The sequence below is a fragment of the Genypterus blacodes genome, unplaced genomic scaffold (assembly GCF_046128005.1).
Source record: "Genypterus blacodes isolate CSIRO-AG114 ecotype Tasmania unplaced genomic scaffold, CSIRO-AGI_Gbla_v1 ptg000438l_1, whole genome shotgun sequence".
NCBI lineage: Eukaryota > Metazoa > Chordata > Actinopteri > Ophidiiformes > Ophidiidae > Genypterus > Genypterus blacodes.
The window spans coordinates 2,745,940-2,764,321 of record NW_027467208.1 but is presented as its reverse complement, the minus strand read 5'-3'; the positions used below and the strand labels follow the sequence as shown (position 1 = coordinate 2,764,321).

At 49.0% G+C, this 18,382-nt stretch overlaps 5 protein-coding genes across 6 annotated transcripts; 3 read left to right on the top strand and 2 right to left on the bottom strand.

Annotated features, from left to right (window-relative positions):
- Window positions 1–90: 90 nt before the first annotated feature.
- Window positions 91–1,083, bottom strand: gpr3 (G protein-coupled receptor 3). The gene has a single exon (XM_076139430.1). It carries the CDS (start codon window positions 1,081–1,083, stop codon window positions 91–93), a length of 993 nt encoding a protein of 330 aa, XP_075995545.1.
- A 3,887-nt stretch (window positions 1,084–4,970) lies between these two features.
- Window positions 4,971–7,722, top strand: cd164l2 (CD164 sialomucin-like 2). Of its 2 annotated transcripts, XM_076139490.1 has the most exons (6): window positions 4,971–5,260; window positions 5,576–5,665; window positions 5,985–6,077; window positions 6,175–6,216; window positions 6,395–6,542; window positions 6,792–7,722. In XM_076139490.1, the coding sequence occupies exons 1-6, from the start codon at window positions 5,182–5,184 to the stop codon at window positions 6,805–6,807; spliced, it is 468 nt and encodes a 155-aa protein (XP_075995605.1). In that variant the 5' UTR covers window positions 4,971–5,181; the 3' UTR covers window positions 6,808–7,722. The 2 variants fall into 2 exon arrangements, with proteins under 2 accessions (XP_075995605.1, XP_075995606.1); XM_076139491.1 differs by lacking the exon at window positions 6,175–6,216.
- Window positions 7,723–8,662: 940 nt separating this feature from the next.
- On the top strand, window positions 8,663–14,869 carry sytl1 (synaptotagmin-like 1). Its single transcript, XM_076139214.1, has 15 exons — window positions 8,663–8,809; window positions 9,548–9,671; window positions 9,914–10,065; window positions 10,182–10,389; window positions 10,464–10,512; window positions 10,612–10,654; window positions 10,755–10,795; window positions 11,325–11,420; window positions 11,643–11,809; window positions 11,891–11,993; window positions 12,127–12,288; window positions 12,656–12,734; window positions 12,872–12,971; window positions 13,138–13,343; window positions 14,505–14,869. The coding sequence occupies exons 2-15, from the start codon at window positions 9,550–9,552 to the stop codon at window positions 14,645–14,647; spliced, it is 1,671 nt and encodes a 556-aa protein (XP_075995329.1). The 5' UTR covers window positions 8,663–8,809; window positions 9,548–9,549; the 3' UTR covers window positions 14,648–14,869.
- A 61-nt stretch (window positions 14,870–14,930) lies between these two features.
- On the top strand, window positions 14,931–16,763 carry clxn (calaxin). The gene is made up of 6 exons (XM_076139216.1): window positions 14,931–15,475; window positions 15,618–15,779; window positions 15,877–15,981; window positions 16,163–16,314; window positions 16,407–16,511; window positions 16,606–16,763. The coding sequence occupies exons 1-6, from the start codon at window positions 15,400–15,402 to the stop codon at window positions 16,648–16,650; spliced, it is 645 nt and encodes a 214-aa protein (XP_075995331.1). The 5' UTR covers window positions 14,931–15,399; the 3' UTR covers window positions 16,651–16,763.
- rbm48 (RNA binding motif protein 48) lies at window positions 16,039–18,341 on the bottom strand. Its single transcript, XM_076139215.1, has 5 exons — window positions 18,140–18,341; window positions 17,846–18,036; window positions 17,588–17,733; window positions 16,933–17,489; window positions 16,039–16,845 (listed from the first exon to the last, which is right to left on the bottom strand). Exons 1-5 carry the CDS (start codon window positions 18,263–18,265, stop codon window positions 16,783–16,785), a joined length of 1,083 nt encoding a protein of 360 aa, XP_075995330.1. The 5' UTR covers window positions 18,266–18,341; the 3' UTR covers window positions 16,039–16,782.
- Between the last annotated feature and the right edge of the window lie 41 nt (window positions 18,342–18,382).

Below are 18,382 nucleotides of genomic sequence, written 5' to 3'. Positions count from 1 at the left end.
CAGTCAGTGCAGCTATATGTGCGTCTTGGCATACGAACTGATATGTCTGGCACGGGTTGCGTGTGGGTTTGAGTGGTGAGTTTTGGCAGTCTACACATCCACCGGGTAGTGTGTGTGTGAGTTCTGTGTGTATCTGTGTGGGCAGCAGGCCTGCAGCAGCACCTTGCGAATGTCTTTGTTCCTCAGACTGTAGAGGAGGGGGTTCAGCAGGGAGCTCCCCGCCGCCGGCACCAAGGTGGCATAGGTGTACAGAGGGGGGCTGGAGGCGTCGCCCAGCAACCCCCACAGGGAGAAAGGCATCCAGCAGCCCACGAACACGCTGAGGACCAGGATCAACCGAGAGAAGCCCCTCCCACTGCCGTGTTTGCTTGCATATGATTGGTTGGCAGGGAGGAAGTGCCTCTGGGTAGCGATGGCGTGCGCGTGCCGCCTGGCCACGCGGCAGATTCCGGCGTACAGTTGCAAGGTCACCATGACAACCACCAGAAAGCCACCGCAGAGCAGCGACAAGTATGTCCGGGTCAGAGGTCGGGCTACGGAACAGGATTCCGGCATGTCCAGACAGTGCCATCCCATCGCCGGCCCCGCCCCTATGATGCAAGCGCCCAGCCAGACCAGCAGGAGCAGGACGGCAGCGCGGCGACGGGACTGGCCTGAGCCATAGGTGAGGGCGTGGCTTAAAGACAGGTAACGGTCCAAGGCAACGCCCATCAGGCTACAGAGCGAGGCGGTCAGAGAAGTTACCAGCAGCCCCGACGTCAGCAGTTCAGACCAATCGCTGGGCGCCACGCAGAACAGGAAGAGGAAGTGCAAGATCAGAGCCACACCCGCCAGGAGGTCCGCCAGTCCCAGACTAGCCAGCAACAGGAAAACGGGGGCGCGTAGAGAAGGTGTGGCCAAGATTGTGGTGACGACTATCGCGTTCTCGGTGGCGATGAGAGTTCCCGAAATGCACAGAGCCACGCCCCAAACGGTGAGGGGCGGCAGCTCAGACGGCGGCGGGAGATCCAGGTGGTCCAGGGGGAAGGATGGTGCCGACCCAGAGGACTCGTCCCAGCCCAGCTCGGAGGCGTTCAGGATCATGGCTGAGGCTGTTCACACTTACACAACCTGTGAAGAAGAGGAGGGAGAAACATGCTGACATTAGCACAGATGGGCCATTAGTGCGTCTCCATCTGCCCGTTTAGCAGCTCTTCCTGTCTTAGTGGCTTTAGCTGCAGTGAGGTGCCGGTGTGACTAATGGATGAGTGGAAAACTTGAGATCTTATCTTCTACACCGATGAGGCAAACAGAGGACAGTGGCCATGACGACCTTACATGTTACCTTATATGGTTACATGTTCAAATCTTTAAATCAAATTGAGATGCGCTCTGAGATTTGACAGAAAATCCTCCAGTTTGAGAACTTGGAACCAACAAATATTTGGTTATCTTCTCCAAACATCATCTAATGTTTAAACAGAAAATATGATTTATTGGGAAATATTCTATTCCATTCTGCACATTTAACAGGATATTTTATAATTATGCATAAACAAAACTTACATATGAACCATGTACAGTAATTCTGTGGATTTCTCAAGCTATAGAGACTTGTGTGAACCTGCATCCCAGCATCATAACATCAACGTCTTTATTAATCCCAATGCACTATGATATTAAAATGGATAAATTAGATCAAAGCCAATGCCAAGCCATCCCTTTAGTTTTATGGCTTTAGTTTCCAGTCACTAAGCCATCACTGCTACATTGTTATTACTTCTTGTTATTGATTAGAAGATCCCACCACATTAAACCTCACTTGGTCTGATCCTCCTCTGCATATTTTGGAACCATCCAGTCACGTGGCTCAGTAAATCCACTAACTGTCAGACACGTGAGTTTGTTTGCCTCCTTTTGTCAGGTCGACCAGACCTGATGTGCAGTCGGAGGATCTCTGGACTGTTTTGGATTCTATTTTTCGCTCCAGGGCGGTGAGTAAAGCAGAATGGCCCACAGACGTGAGCTCACTGGCATGTTCTGTGCCTGCTGGTTACAGTGCATCTATGGACTCCATGTTCCTGTCTGATGCGCCTGGGAGTCAACATTCTGACAGGTTTACATCCACATTGTTTATAAATAGTTTTAGTTTGGCTCATTGGTTCCCCCCACTCCTCCTCCTCCTCCCCTCCTCCCCTCCTCCTCTTCCTCTGTGTGTGGAGGTCTATCCCACCATCCCTCTTGTATAATACAGTTGCAGGCTCATTGCACCACAGAGGATGTCCCCAAGGCGCGCACGTACCCACACACACACACGCACACGGACACGGACATATTTAAATCTAATGAACATGATTCTTACCTGATCGCAGCGATTTCTTAATTCCTCTCCAACACTCCGTCAGATTAGCGCTCTTAATTATCCAATTAAGGCCCGCAGATGGAGGAGAGATTCCCGCGTGATTCTCCGTGTGCAAGTCCCCGCGTGCAAGTCCCCGCGTTTCTCTCACTGCGCCTCGTGCCTCCTCAAACTCGCCGCGCGCTCTGACTTTATTTTGGCGTCGCTCGCGTCTCCTTCTTCAATCTTCCCGGAGCGCTCGCGGGTTGCAGAATGGATGCTCCAGCTCGCGGACTCGTCCACTAGAGCGCTCTCGTGACGTCAGAGACTCGAGTGCTCGACCAATCGGATGTCTGCGTTGAGGATGGAGGGGTGGGAGGGAGCGACGGGGGGGCTGCACGTGGAGTAATTTCATTCAGAAAAATGCGGCATCTCTCTCGCCCCTCCCACTGCGGTTCACTCTCGCTCTCAGTTCTCCTAAATGATGACCATCACACACACGCACACACACGCACACAAACACACACACACGCGCGCGCACACACGCCCCCCTTTTCATTAAGACCCAGGGGGGCCATATAGATGAGCGCGTGAGAGGAAGCTAGGCGCTGCGTTTCGGGGACGGTGGGGGCGCCTCTGGGTTTGGAGCTCTCCGTGGTGCTGAAACTTACGGGGGATGACTCATGGGGTGTCTGCTGGTTTACACGACCCAAGCCTTTGAAATGTAACATATCCACACAATTGGACAAATGAGGAGCCACATGTAACCATTTCATACACGTGGACCATACAGCACATGTATGACGTGTGCTTGTCTTGCGTTTGAGTCTTTGTGTGAGAGCAAACTGGGTCAATTACACAATGTATCCTATTATTTATGATGACGAAAGTGATTATTGATGTCTGCTCTGTATTATACATGTTGGCCTGGATAAAATAATCTAATCCAACACAACAGCAACGCATTGCAGCTTTAAACAGATAATAATGGGTTCCTTATAAAAGATTAACAGGAGAATTGTATCACACACGCGTGTGTATACATGTGAATCAGACTGTGTAACTATGACATATTTGGATTTTGCAGTTAAATGCTTGTATGAATCCCGAAATGAACTTATATCCTTGTGTGGAAGGTGAGACCAGACAGGCAATGACATCAATTTACTGTATGGCTCCGGCGCGATAACAGGTTGATTGATCAGCGGGGAGCAGCGGGGGGAGTCGTGGTTTTCCCGGTTTTGTTATCAGAGCGTAGGTGCTGCAGGATGGGCATGGTCTTACGTGGCGGTCGAGCTCAATCCAAGTGTGTGCGTGAGAGAGAGAGAGGGAGAGAGAGGGGGGATTTCGCGCCATATTAGGACACGCTTCCGTTTTCTGGAACCCGGCTACGTCACCAAGTCTCTCCTGGTCACCTTCAGAATGTCTTATACTGTAGAATCATCAGCATCATGCCAAACTCAGACTGATGTGTCATTCCAGTAAATTCCCTGTGAGGTTTATGTATGGAATATTAATTATATATCACAAAAAAAATTCAAACCACCATATGATGTGATCGATTCCTTTTGATGTTCACATTCTCGTTTCATTTCTATCTTCGAACACCTTTAATGTGAACACACCGGGTTGTAAACTGCAGCATTGTGCTCTTATTTGTCGCTGCACGGAGGGAATCAAAGGAGGAGATCGTGTTCGACGGGACTGCGGAGTCTCCCTTTGTTACTCTCTCACTCCCATCGACACGCAAACCAAACCGAGCACAGATCAGAGCAGACAGCGTGTGAAACGGTGTGGGAGTGCGACCTGTAAGTGTGAGGAAGAGGAGGAGGAGGTGGTTGTGGGATCTAAAGGCTTAAAGCAGAAAGTGCGTCGTGATTCCGTATAGCTGCACTCTGCCGGTTTGAGGAGCTCACGGAGATCTGAGCTGCGTGACTCAGAAATGTGCATCAAAACACGTTGAGGGTTGATGTGTTTGTCATAATCTCACCATTGCATGTGTGCGTGTGTGAGCTGAACAGGGGCGCAGGTAGGAGGGACAGATAGGGGGCCCTGCCTCTCTGTCATCTAAAGCTGTAATGTTTGATTTGTCAATGAAAGTAATGAGTAATGTTTTTTATTAATGAGCAATAATACTTTGATGACAATGTTCAATAAAACAGGCAACAAAATGTTAATTAGAGCAGCACTTTGTAATTTTTTAAGCCACCTGGTGTGTGTTATTGTTAATTGCATCAATTTAGTCGTCAGTGCTTTGGGCTGCGACTGTCTGTGTGTGTCTGTGTGTGTCTGTGTGTGTGTGTGTCTGTGTGTGTCTGACTGACATGGCGCTGGTTTGCAGAAGATGGTGCGTTCAAATCATGTAGGATTTTGGGAAATTTCTGTTTTGCAGGAAACTATGTGTGGAATGAAAAGTGATACATTGTTGATAAGTCTGTGCATTTTGCTGGCGTTCCTCGTGACCTCTGACCTTATGTGAAATAAATATATGTATCTTTAATTGGATGGATGGATGGAAGCACCAGTGCAGGTGTGTGTGTGTGTGTGTTTGTGTCTGCTAAAGTAAACAGGTGTCAGTGTGTCCATAGCGGTGTGTGTTTCAGGAGGGCCGAGCCGGGCCGCACGGTTGCCAGGGAACCAGGTTTGGGTTCTCATGTTACACAGGTCTCCTCGTCTCCTGTCCTTTTCTCTCTCTGTCCAGGCAGAGAAACCGACGCTCCAGCCATCACCTCCACCTGGATCCTAACCCAAAAGCTTTTTTTTGATAAATATTTGACCCATTTTCGGCCCCTGAAAGCCGAGGCCAGGTGCTCGGTCCCAGCTGGTCAGTAGCAGGCGAGTGTGTGTTTTGAGTGGCTGTCAGGATGCGAGAGTTTGTGTTGAAGGCCTTCTGCTCCACACTGCTGCTTCTAGCAATGGTGACCACTCTGTACTCACAGTCAGGTAGGTGTGCAGCCCTGAGTGTTTGACTTGTGTACGCTGTGTTTTTGTCTCATGGGAACGTGTTGGCGTTCCTGCGGACTCTTTCAATTTTCCATCTTAACTCGGTTTTCCTTCTTTCCTCTCCTCACATCCATCAGGGTGGAATCTGATCTCTTCTCTCTTCTCTGTGTCTTTTACAGTGAAAGGAGTTCGCTCCCTGATCTTGTCCTTTGGTGTTTTTCCAACAAGTCTTTGGCGTTACTGTGAAGCTTAATTATAATCAATAGGATTGATTGACATGTCAGGTTGACTGGAAGCTGTTTGTCTCTCCCACAGATTGTTCTAAAGCTGAGTCATGTGACTTGTGTGTTGGCGACTCCATGCTGAACCTGACAGGCTGTGTCTGGAGGCTTTGTTCTCAAGATGGTGACACGCACACACACACACACACACACACACACACACACCCACACACACACACACACACACACACACACACACACACACACACACACACACACACACACACACACACACACACACACACACACACACTGAAACTCTGATAGTAATTCAATCATCACAGCTGATGTAACATGAGCGTCTCTGGTTGTTACAAGATGAATGAATTATTTAGTGTACCAGGAACACAAGCATGGCACACACACACACACACACACACACACACACACACACACACACACACACACACACGCACTAACATGTTTGTTCATGTCTATCTCAGCCAACGATACCGGCGTGTGCGTGACGGATGACGCAAGCCCGTCAGACATGCCGAGCAACTGTAGCTGGACCAGAGTGACTGAGCTGTGCACAGGTACAAACCAACACCTACACAACACTTACTCAACTACACAAAGCACCTGCCTGCCACCTCACTCACTGCTGTCCTGCTTTGCACGTCTGTCCCCCAGCGGTGGAGGTAGTCGTGGAAGTGGGAGGCGACGGTGACTCAGGTATATTGTACAGCCTGCACTCAATCACTCTGTCGCCTCCTCCCCTCTTTTGCGTCACACATTTTATTGTTCTCGTAAGAGCTGAGTGAGAACATTACGCACAGGTCGTTTGTGTTACATTGTCGTAAATTATTCGCTGCCTTTCCTGCAAACAAGTCTTCTTTTCTTTGCCCTTCAGGCGGCGACAGCAACACAAAATTCTCCCAGGCCAAGTTCGACATGTCCAGCTTCATCGGAGGCATCATCCTGGTGCTGTGTGTGCAGGCGGGCGGATTCTTCGCCATGCGCTTCCTCAAGAGCAAAGAGCAAAGCACCTACGACCCCATGTAAGTGTGTGTGCATGTGGCTGCAGCTGTGGAGGAGAGATTGTCTCAGCTTCAGAGGCATGACTGTCTAAGATGGAGACGCTCTATCAGTGCAACAGTGGCCTCTAGTGGCAGGAGGCATAAACAACATCCAACAAAATGAAATTCACCTTTTACGCCCTTTCAGTTTTTGACAATCCATCTCCCTTCACTGTCCCTCTCGTCCCCCCTCCCTCTGTCCGTCTCTACGTGATGTCTCTCCCCTCACAGAGAGCAGCCTCAGTGAAGACGAGCAGGACGAAGGACAGACTGTGGAGGTCAGGGGGGACAGGCAGAGCAGTGAGTCATCCTGTGGTGACGACAAGAAGTTTTTTCCAAAGCCCCAACCCTTTTTTTTTTTTCTGTGTTTGTGTGTTTGTCCTCACGCGTAACCCTGTGGGATGAGTGTGTCCAGCTTATCTTAGACTGTTGCATGTGTGCACTGCAATGTGGTGTTTACAGTTTAGAGATGTTTGTTCTGTTATTGTTACAATCTGACAGATAGGATTCAACCAAATGCAATGATAGAAACCAGGGACTTGCTTTTGTCTGCGTTTTCAGTGGATTGGACTCAAACCAAGAACAAATCAGCCAGTGGAGTGATATGATACAGAAAGGCCCGGCTGGCATTCATGATTTTGTCCCATCAAGAACCCCAAAAGAGACAAATTAGACCCCAGATCTCCATTTGATTAGATTTTTCTTTGATCCATTTTTTATGTTAAGAGCTACTGAGTGACACTATAGTGATGTTACATGAGTTTAAATACCTCCACCAGGTCCAACTTGGGCTTTATTCTTCATTCTTCTATCCACAAAGGTCAAACACGTCGACCTTCCCAACACGACTCTATCATGACTCACGTGATGTGTGTGTGTGTGTGTTTTGTGTTTGTGTTTGTGTGTGTAAAGGTTAGAAGGTAGAAGTCTTTTGTATACGTTAGATTTCAGCAGATTGTTTTGTGTTTACTTTATTTGACATATCAGCCTCAATCTGTGTCTGTGCTCTACATAAATAGCAATAAGTGACTTGATGTGAATGTGTGTATTCACGCTTATACTAACGATGTTTGTTGATATTTTAAGGTGCTTGATCTTTGTGATTTTTGTGGTGATGCCAGTAGAATAGAAATGTTTTAAAATGGCTGCCAGCCTGAATAAATTAAGGACTACATAGAAAAAAAAGTGTTGTTGAGTGATTGTGTGATGCATTACATGAGTCAGCTGCACATTAGCCTGTGTGTTATTTACATTATGCATATTTAAACAAGTGATTCAGTTCAAGGGGTGTGACCAGGAGCAGATAAGAAAACAGAGAGCAAAAGATCTGTCTCTGCTGCAGGAAAGAGTTAGAGACTTTATATCATTGATCTGGACATTTTTAAGGTCAAAGATCAACCAGAACTACAGGAATCATCAGGTACTGGAGTGGATCAGTCAGATGGGCGAAGCGACCAGAGATTAAAGCTGTAATTGACTGATCAGGACCTGAAGTTGAACAGTCAAACATCCAGAACTCTGCTTATTCTTGACACATTAAATTCTACATTAAATGGGAGCTGCTGTGTGTCCCCCTGTCAGTATGTATCCCAGCATGCAGCAGTGACAGAGTGGAGATGATGGAGGCGTGGATGTGCCAGGATGTGGAGGCCTGAATGCACCCAGACAATAACGTCCCCAACCCGGGTGGGAGGGGGGGTGGCTGTGATCCAAGGGTGCTGACAAAGGACAGGACTGAATACAGGTCTGTCTGTGTGAATGCGTGTGTGCGTGTGAGTGTGAGAGTGTGAGAGTGTGAGAAATCCCCCCTCCCCCAATCCACACACATTTCCACAGTGAGAGAGCCAGAGCTAGTCCAGCACTTGGTGGGTGACTGTGTGTGTTTAGCAGGTGTGTACGGGAAGGTGGGGGAAAGGTGCTGTCGTTCCTCTATCCAGCCTGGCCGATGGTAAAACATCCGTGTGTGAGACAGGCGGCTATCACACTGTAAACACACACTATCAAGCTCCAGCGCTCACACACGCACACGCACAGAGAGAGGGAGAGAGAGTGGGAGAGAGAGAGTGAGTGTGTGTGTGTGTGTGAAGTTTTGTTTGTTCCGCTTCGTGTTTGGCTCCAAGCTGAGCGCAGCGCCTGTGGGAGGGCGTGTTCACCCCACCCGCACGTCACACACACACATACACACACACGCTGCAGACTTTCCGCTCAACTTTTTTCACAGATGGAACCCACAGACGCTGTCAAGTAAGGTAAGCACGTTTTTGTGTTTGGTGGGGGTTTCATTACGTGTGAGTGTTTGAGTGACTGTGTATGTGTGTGTGTGTGTGTGAGCGTTTAAACTTTGATCCCAAAGAGTGTAGAGAGTAGCGCCAGGTGCTCTGTCTCGTGGGCGTCACGGTGGCCTGGTTTCACCGCGACACTCCACGATCATCCCGCCCAGACGCCTCAGCGATCAGCCGGGACAAGAAGAGAAGTGAGAGGGACGCGATCGAACCCACGCAGACTTATTATAGGAATATTATAACCAGGCGATTTGTGAATTAGCATATACAGTATATTTTATTATATATCGCTTATAAAGCACAAATGACGTCATGCTGATTGTGAGCGTTGTCCATGTTGAGGTGTCAGGTTGTTACATTCAGATCCTGTTTGCCAAACAACTCAAACTGCCTGGACCCTGGAGGAGCTCTGTGCGCATGCGTCAATTACTCAGAAGAAACAGCCTTAGGGAAACTAGTAGACACGCGCTCACGTGAGCACACACGCACACACGCACACACACTCTCCTGACACCTTGAGGCCCATCAAGGTGTATTCAGTTGCTTTACTGGAAAGCACAGAGATGATAGATGTGTGTTGGAGTTTTGCGTTACCACAGCAACTGAAGTGAAGTGGTGTTTGGAGATTAAACAGGGCCGAGTGTAATGAGTAATGAGGTTATCATCTCTCTCTCTCTCTCTCTCTCTCTCTCTCTCTCTCTCCAGGGATGGAGGGAGAGGGGGATGACTCTCTTGACCTGAGCCATCTCTCTGAGGAGGAGCAGTCCATCATCCTGCGGGTGCTGCTCCGTGATGCGGAGCTGCGTAACCGTGACGATGGGCGCGTAAGGTCAGGGCGGAAGTTTAAGTAATGAGGGATACAAATGACAAAACCTTAACCTGAGCAGAAACAGAATTGTAAGGACCCGTATTTTGCTCTATATTTAGTTTGTAAGGTTGCCTGGGAAACCTTTGTGCTCCGTCTGATGTCTCGCTGTTTTAGCTTCATTTCCTGTAGTTTGAGGGCTGGTAGGTATCAGCTGACCTTTGCAGACGGGAGGTTCTGATGCTTTGCTGTGTTGATGCCCGCAGGAACCTCCGGCAGACAGAGACGGACCCCGCACGCCTTCGCAATCTGTCGGGGTCGTGGTTCAGCGACGAGCGCAGCAAACGCCATTGGAACTGCAAGTCGGGTTCTGACCTCGTCCATGCTACCATACGCCACAGGAAGCCCAAGGGCAAAGGTCAGGCGTCGGATCGTGCGGCGTTACAATCGTTGGCACCCGCGGCGTTGTTTTTCGCCCGTGTTTGTAGGGATGTCCTGATGCTGATGGCTCTGTGGTTGTTGCCGTGGTAACAGATGTGCCCCTGGCCGAATTGTTCAACGGATTGACGGAGGAAGTCCAGCCCAACCACAACGGTGCACACAGCGAGTCTCCTGAGGCCGACAGAAGCTTGGAGGAGAGTAAGGAGAGCGAGGAGCAGCAGCAGCAGCAGGAGGAGGAGGAGGAGGAGGAGGAGGAGGTGGAGGAGGAGGAAGAGGAGGAAGAAGAAAAAGAGAGAGGAGGGTTAGTAAGGTCATCCGGCAAAGTTTGTAACGTGTGTGTGCCAGTGTTTGTCTCATTTGTTATTTGTGTTTCAGGAGTCCACAAAATGTTGAGCCGACACCCACACGCCTAACATTAACACAGGTTTGTGTGTGTGTGTGTGTGTGTGTGTGCGTGTGTGTGCGCGCGCTCATTTCAGTTCTTGCTTCATGACGTTGTCTGTCTAACGACTCATCTCATCAGTTTCAGCATCGTCCGGATGAGAACGGCTCCATCTCGTCTAAAGGTGAAACACTTCCTCCTCTTCCTCCTCTTCTTCCTCTGTGTCTGTTTGCCTCTGCAGCTCTCATCTGATTGTGACTAACGTGCGTCTCTGCTCCTCTTAGAGTACGACAGCAGGAGTAACGGGCACTCAGAGGACACGGAGGTGATTACAGCTCACAGTCACACTTTCAGTACCTCCACCAAGGCCCAAAAGTTCTCAGTTGATCTCAGATACCTTCTTCTACATCCAGGTCCTAAGTTATTGAGGAAGTGTAGCCGTTGCTGTGGTAGTGATGAGGTCACATGTCCATTTAGCTACAGCAGCCTGATTGATTCATGATGAGATGCAGAGCCACGCCCACTACAGAGTGACAGCTAATTATAAGAAAAAAAGACATTCTACTTTTAAATCTATAGGACTCTTTGCTCATAATTTGTAAGGGGGACATACAAAAATTAAAAATGGCATAATTTCAAGTGAGGTGCAAAAAGGGGCGTGGCCTGTGTGAATGGCTGCAGATACGCCCGGCGAATCCAGGGCCGGCATTACAGGCCGAAATGTAACAGTGGTGGTTACAGCGCCACCGTCAGGCCGACTGGGTTTGTGAAAATCGATTCTTAACATTTTCGGGCAATCCTGCTGACTGTGGTGCTTTGTGTGTGTGTGTGTGTGTGTGTGTGTGTGTGTTTAGGAGGATAGCGACTCTGTGTGCAGCAGCTTGACAGATGCAGACCCTGCGTCTCTGAGAACCAGCAGCTCCACCGGCAGCCTGCGCTCAACCAATGCGGTAAATACACTCACGCACGTACACACACGCACACACACTCATGCACACGCACACGCGCGCAAACACACGCACACACACTCACGCACGCGCAATTCGATTAATTAATCAAGTGACGGATGATGATTCAGCACAGATGACGCAGGGTCCATTCCCCTCTCTCTCTGCATGTGTGTGTGTGTGTGTGTGTGTGTGTGTGCGTGCGTGCGTTTGTGTGTGTTGCAGCTCGGCGGAAGCATGATGAGTCTGTTCAGCTCAGGAGACTTCGGCTTGGTGGAGGTGAGGGGCCGCATCCAGTTCTCAATGTTCTACGACAGCCAGAAGCAGGAGCTGATTGTCAAAGTGCATCAGTGTGAGGACCTCGCCTCGGCACGCAACAACCGCTCTGACCCGTAAGTGACGCTGTGTGTGGGTGTGTTACGTATTACACACTCACGCCAACAAATGAACCAAGTGTGTGTGTTTCTCCACAGATACGTTAAAGCCTATCTGTTGCCGGACAAGACGAGTCAGAGCAAGAAGAAAACTTCAGTGAAGAAGAAAACGCTGAGCCCAGTTTATGATCAGACGCTCAACGTGAGAAACTCTCTGTTATGTCACACACACACACACACACACACACACACACACAGAGCTGCAGTTCCCATTCTATGTGTGATGCACGCTGCGTCTATGCTGCTACATTGTCCCGTCCTGGTCTGGTCCTCAGTATAAGGTGCGCATAGGAGAGCTGCGGAGCCGGACCCTGAACCTGTCGGTGTGGCACTTTGAGACCCTGAGGAGGAACGTGTTCCTGGGGGAGGTGGAGGTGAACCTGGGAGTCTGGGACTGGACCTCCACACAGCCGCTGTGGCAGGAGCTGCAGCCTCGGGTAGGAGACATCTGCATGCTCGCAGACACACGGGCACAAAGCTGTGCGGCAGACGTCAGGGTCTGCAGGCAGAGGATGGGGAGGAGTACGGGGAGGATGGGGAGGAGGATGGGGAGGAAGACGGGGAGGAGTGTGAAGTCTGTGTGGGAGAGCTGCAGGGAGAGGAAGACATGCTGTGAATTTCAACTAAGGGTTTACGTAACCTTAATCATTTCTTCTCGCGACACGCCTGTCCCCCTCCCTCTGTGCTCTCTCTCTCTCTCTCTCTTTCTTTCTCTCGCTCTCCCTTTTGTCCTTCATCTTCATTTCCTTTCTATATTATCCCCCCCCCACCCATCCACACCTCCACTCCCACTCACCCCCGCAGGTTCATATGAGTCCAGACTCCATCATTAGTCGTGGAAACCTCATGTTCTCGGTTAAGTTCATCCCAGAAGGATTTCAGAGTGAGCAGAACACACACACACACACACACACACACACACACACACACACACACACACACACACAATTCGTGAGACTCAAGAGAATGACGTTGGCCAGAATGTATATTCACTGTGTGTGTGTTTGTGTGTGTGTGTAGACCAGGGTTTGCCTCTGACAGGGGAGCTTCACATTTGGCTTCGGGAGGCCCACAGTCTCCTCTCTAACAAAGGCAGCACTATAGACTCCTTTGTCAAAAGGTACGTCTCAAATCTAAACCATGTCTCCTTATCATGTGTCAAATATGTGTTAGATCAATTTTAATGTATAGAAAATGTACACAGAGGATGTGAATATCTTAAGCCCCGCCCACTGCTTAATGCACATCTATGAGCGCCTTATTTTAAAGACCTCACACCCCCACAGCTACATACTGCCAGACGCCAGCCGGCAGAGTCGACAGAAGACGCGCGTGCTCAAACACTCCATCAGTCCCACCTACAACCACACCATGGTGTACGACGGCTTCCACAGCAGCGACCTGCGGGAGGCCTGTGCCGAGCTGACAGTGTGGCGGCGCGAGGGGTTAAAGACGCACATGATGGGAGGGATCCGCCTGAGCTGTGGCACTGGTAAGAGATACCACACACACTCACACACACACTCACACTGACCAATCGCTTTGATTTATGTGGAGTTTAGGACCCATGGGTGTTCAGAATGTCACATCTTTAAACCTGCAGCTGCAGCAGGAATTCCACAGTGGAAGATCATTAATTCCCCCCTGAGACGCCATCGGTGTGTGTTTTCACTCGCTGCTCGCCGCATTTGTTTGTCTTGGGTTGTGTGTGTGTAAATAAAGAAACGTGAGTGAGCTCGTGGTGCCTGTTGCCCCGGGTGATGGGTGAGGATCCAACATTTCCTGCTACACTGGGTGAAACTCATCACACGGGCGTCCGTTCCTGATGTCTCGTGGAGCAGGATTTAATTGTTGACGTTTGTTGAAGTTGTGTTGTCGTAGCAACACACTACATAAGTCAATGTAAACAGGATTAGACCGCAGCTCAATATTTGCCCAGACTTTAGCCACGGCCGAGGAATCATCCGTGTTCTCTAGGTGTCAGTTCAATCAGCCAATCAGATTCCTGCTGAACATGGGTTCAACTTGAAGAGCCAAAATGTCCGACCGGGTGTAAGTAAGATTAGGAGATCCTGCATGACTCATTTAATCTTGTGTTTGTATATTGACGTACCCAGAATGCACCCTGATGTTTCGTAAGCTTGTTGACTTTTCCCCGTCAGATTGCGGCTCATGTGGAGGCTGTAGGTGTGTAGATGGTGGCGGTGTGTTGCGGAGCGGAATGCTGACAACCCAAAACACAACTTTGGGAACTCTGTATTTTGTGTAGTGGGTCATTGAAACATTCCTCTGCGTGTTTCACAGGCTGTGTATAATTAACACACACTACTTCACCCATGCTGTCTTCCCAAACAGTCAGGCCATTCAAAGACCCGGACAAGGGGATGAATCCGGATCAATACGGTGATCCCAGCGGATAACTGTTCCGGCATACATGACATTGTTGGAGGTCCGGTTTGGCTCCCAGTCGCACTGTTTGCTCCTGAGGCCGTTTGTTGTTCGAAGCCTCAGGTGTCATGGATCTCTGGTTTACCTCAGTTAGTTAGTTAGTTAGATCTTCCCTGCTCAAGCCTGGGTGTCAATATTGACACACTGGCTCCCCTTGTATTGATGTCAGTGTACTTATGTCTGTGTGTGTCTGTGTGTGTGGCAGGTCAGAGCTACGGTGTGGGCGTCAGCTGGATGGACTCGACAGAAGAGGAGGTCGGTGTGTGGAACGCCATGATGCAAAACCCAAACCACTGGATAGACACGACACTACCGATCAGAACTAACCTCACACACCGGCCCAAGTGACTCATCCTCATCCACACACACACACACACAGCAGTCATGTAGGGGCACAATATTGTACATTAATGCCGTAGATCAGAATTAGAATATTTAGCTTTGAAATCAGAACCAGCCTCTCTGCATTTCCCTTGTTTTGCTTGTATGTACTGCTTTAGTTCATGTTTTATTCTGACTGAAGTGCCTTTGTGATTAATGTAGTGTAGTAAAATAAACATACAACCTGGACTTGATGACTTTTAGTGTTAATTATTTAATTGTAAATGTCCTTGTTAGGGATTTAGAATAGACTTGCAGTTGCGTTACATTGAGTTTGTTCCTGCTCATGGATCAGCTGAGTGCCATCTTGTGGTCAGACTGTGAACTGACTGTACTTATTTATGTTCTTTTCTGGAGCAGGGTGAACTCGGGACTAAGGTGAAGATCATTATGAGTGAAAACACTGGCCTATAGCTGTTCTTCGGGTTTGCTATCAGTTGATGGTGGAGGAGGAGTGATGACGTAGCACACTGAAGAGTTACTTTATCGACTTTGTTGGAACATAACAGAAAGCAAATTATTAATTAATATATTAGTATTAGAAGCTTTAAAGAAAATGTATTTACACAATGTGATTTCCTTATTACACAAACAATTTGGTCATGGCTGTTACATGTAATAGTTATTTCCCTCAAACGGGGCCCGGCCAGTGGTTGCTAAGGTGACGGGCCGTAAACATTGTCGCGTTGTCCTTCCTGGCCAACGCGCTGCTCGCAGTCATGGCAGGAATATCAGCTATGAACCGAAAGAAGATGCAGGCTCAGGCCAAATCCATCTCCAAGCAGGTCAAACACTGTGAGTATGAAGTTTACGGTAAACTCAACTAATATGTAGCGGCAGGACGCCACAAATTGATCGCTATGGCGGCCGTGAAAGTCCAAAATGTCTCTTCATTTGACGGGAGAAAGTGTCTTACTGTCCCTGCTGTGGCCTCCAGTCAGTAAGACCGAGGCCGAGTGTCTCATCCGACACTTCACCGGGCTGCTGGTGGAGCAGACCGGGCCGGGAAAGGCAGCCGGCGGCGGCCTGGACAGAGGGAGGTTCCGGGCCGTCCTGCACGGCACCTTTGGGATCACGGATGACGTCATACTGGACGCAGGTAGGTTTCTCCAAAGTGAACCTGCTGCATGTTGTCTGTCATTCAGAGAGACTTGGAAGGTTGTTGTTGTTTGATGACTCCTCGATTTGACTTTTAGTCTTCAAGACGTTTGACAAAGAGAACGACGGCTTAGTGACGGTGGAGGAGTGGATTGAAGGACTGTCTGTGCTGCTGCGTGGGACGTTGGAGGAAAAAATCAAATGTAACCTTTTATATTCGTTTGAGAGTTTAGAGAGCAACTACTGATTTTAGAGCGAAAAACTAAACCCATTAAATAATCAGATAAACTGTATTTGCTGTCTTAATAGTTACTTAAGTACCCAAAGAGTGGATTTAACGGTTTACTATCTTGCTGATCACTCATCTTTGTCTGTTGGGCTCAGACTGCTTTCAGGTGTACGACTTGAACGGGGACGAGTACGTGTCCAGGGAGGAGATGCTTCGCTTGTTCAAGGACTGCTTCCTCAAACTGCCACTGGAGGACGGGCCGGAGGAGGCAGTAAGGGATGTGGTGGAACTCACTCTCAAGATGATGGTGAGGTCATCATCACGACGGTGCAGGAGACCAGTCGCCATCATGAAGTTCTCTGATCTCTGCCCGTGTCGTTTGTGTTTCTGTTCTTGTAGGATCACGACAAAGACGGCCGGCTCTCTTATGAGGACTTTGAGAAGGCGGTGACGCGGGAGAACCTGCTGCTTGAGGCCTTTGGAACCTGCCTCCCCGACGCCATGGTAACCACACACTTACACACCCTGCTCACAGAGCCGTCCTGATCACAAACACACTCTCTCTTAGTCTTACGTTGCCCTTTTCCTCCCATTTCAGCGCATTCAGACGTTCGAGCGGCAAACATTTCAGGACCCGCTGTGAAGTGAAGAAAGGGAGGCCATCTTGTGCCTTCAGCTGTGGTCATTTATTACAAAAGTTGTTGTTGTTGTTTGTGTTCCGATGCAAATTCTGTGATTTATAAAGAAGTTACAAATGTTCTCTGAATGTTCGGAGTTAAATCCGTCGACGTGGTTTCACCTTTTTCTCTGCTGGTTTGAGGTCAGGAACTGAAGCCACCTACAGGACAAACAAAGACAAGACGAGTATTAGAGATACTTTGTCTTATTGTGATGCTCTTAATGTGATGTTTGTTGCGTCATCGACCTCTTGCATCGTGTTTCTGATGAGTCTGGCTGTCGTGTTCAGTGATTCATCCTTCATGTCCAGTCTGGGCGGTTCCGGTAGCGCAGGTCCGATCAGCGGCTCATCTTTCCCGGTGACTCCGATCAGGGAATCGCCCACCGTCTCCTCCATCTTACGCTTCCTGTTCTCCAAACACGTGGTCCTTGGTACAAATCTGACCGCAGCAGCCTGATGCCAGGGCCGTCTGTGTTCCGGGCTTCTGTCCTTCAGGCTGGAGTTTGAACTCTGAGTCTGCACCGGCCGAGACCGCTCTGTGTCCATGATGGCGTTATGTAACGTCCCCATTTTGTCCTCAGTTGGCAGGGGCCTTTGCAGATGTTGACCTCTGTAGCGGTGTTCTTGTGGAGGTAACGGCAATAAGGGAAAGCTGGAATAATGGCTGTGACCTGAACTCTCTCCTGTATCATTACTGACTGAATCGTGATCGTTTCTGGAGGTGATCTTCTCTGATGTGGTGGCTGCTTCAGCACGTGTGAGCTCCCTGTTCACCTCCTCCTCCTTCGCCTCCTTTTCTCTTGCTTTTTACCAACAATGTAGGAGAATATCAAATCAATAAAGGATCTTATTCACCCATTTTGTAAATCTTCAAAGAGTTATCCCAAGATGGAGACTTCACCTTTATTCCGAGCGGTCCTGATGACGTATCTTCTGCGGTCCTGCAGCTTCAGCCTCGTGTCCTCCACAGTCTCATATTCAGGGACGTAGCACACATGAAGCACCCCGCCGTAGAAACTGGTCTCATCCATGCGTCGCTTGGCTGCTCTGAAACAGAATACATCCATGTTTAGCGTCATCATGACTCAGCAGCAACCAACAAACCCAGACTATGATATTGATGATATTTAAATCTAAGATACGAGAAGAAATCCTGAACCTGGCACTGGTGAGCTTCTGGAACTTGACCAGGTAGACCTCTGTGAACTCCTCCGCCGGGTACTCGTCCAGCGGCCTGTACTCCTCCACGACCCCGTACAGGGCGCACAGCTGGACGAGCTCGGTCATCACCCCGATGGCTGGAACCCCCTGGACCATCACGTACCGAGACTCCAAATTGATGGTGTACACCTGTAAACACACAACAAGGCAAACACCGCGCATTACTGCTATTTAAACAGGTTTATCCTCCTCTATTGTCTCATATGTGACGTGTTGAAGTTCACATTCTTACCTTAACAGCTTTGGCCTTCCTCCCCTCTCTGTATTTAGGTCGAGAAATGCAAACTTTCCGCTGTTCGTGATGTTTGTAAACCTCCGGGACGCTCCAACAGCTCGAACTACTACCAGGCGCCGCCATGATTCTTCTAATGTTTATTCCGGTTCAGGGACTTCAAAATAACAGCCGGTCTAGTATAACTCTTTTATAGCGTCCCTCGTCTTCCGCGTTGTATATTTTATTTTGAAATGTCAAATT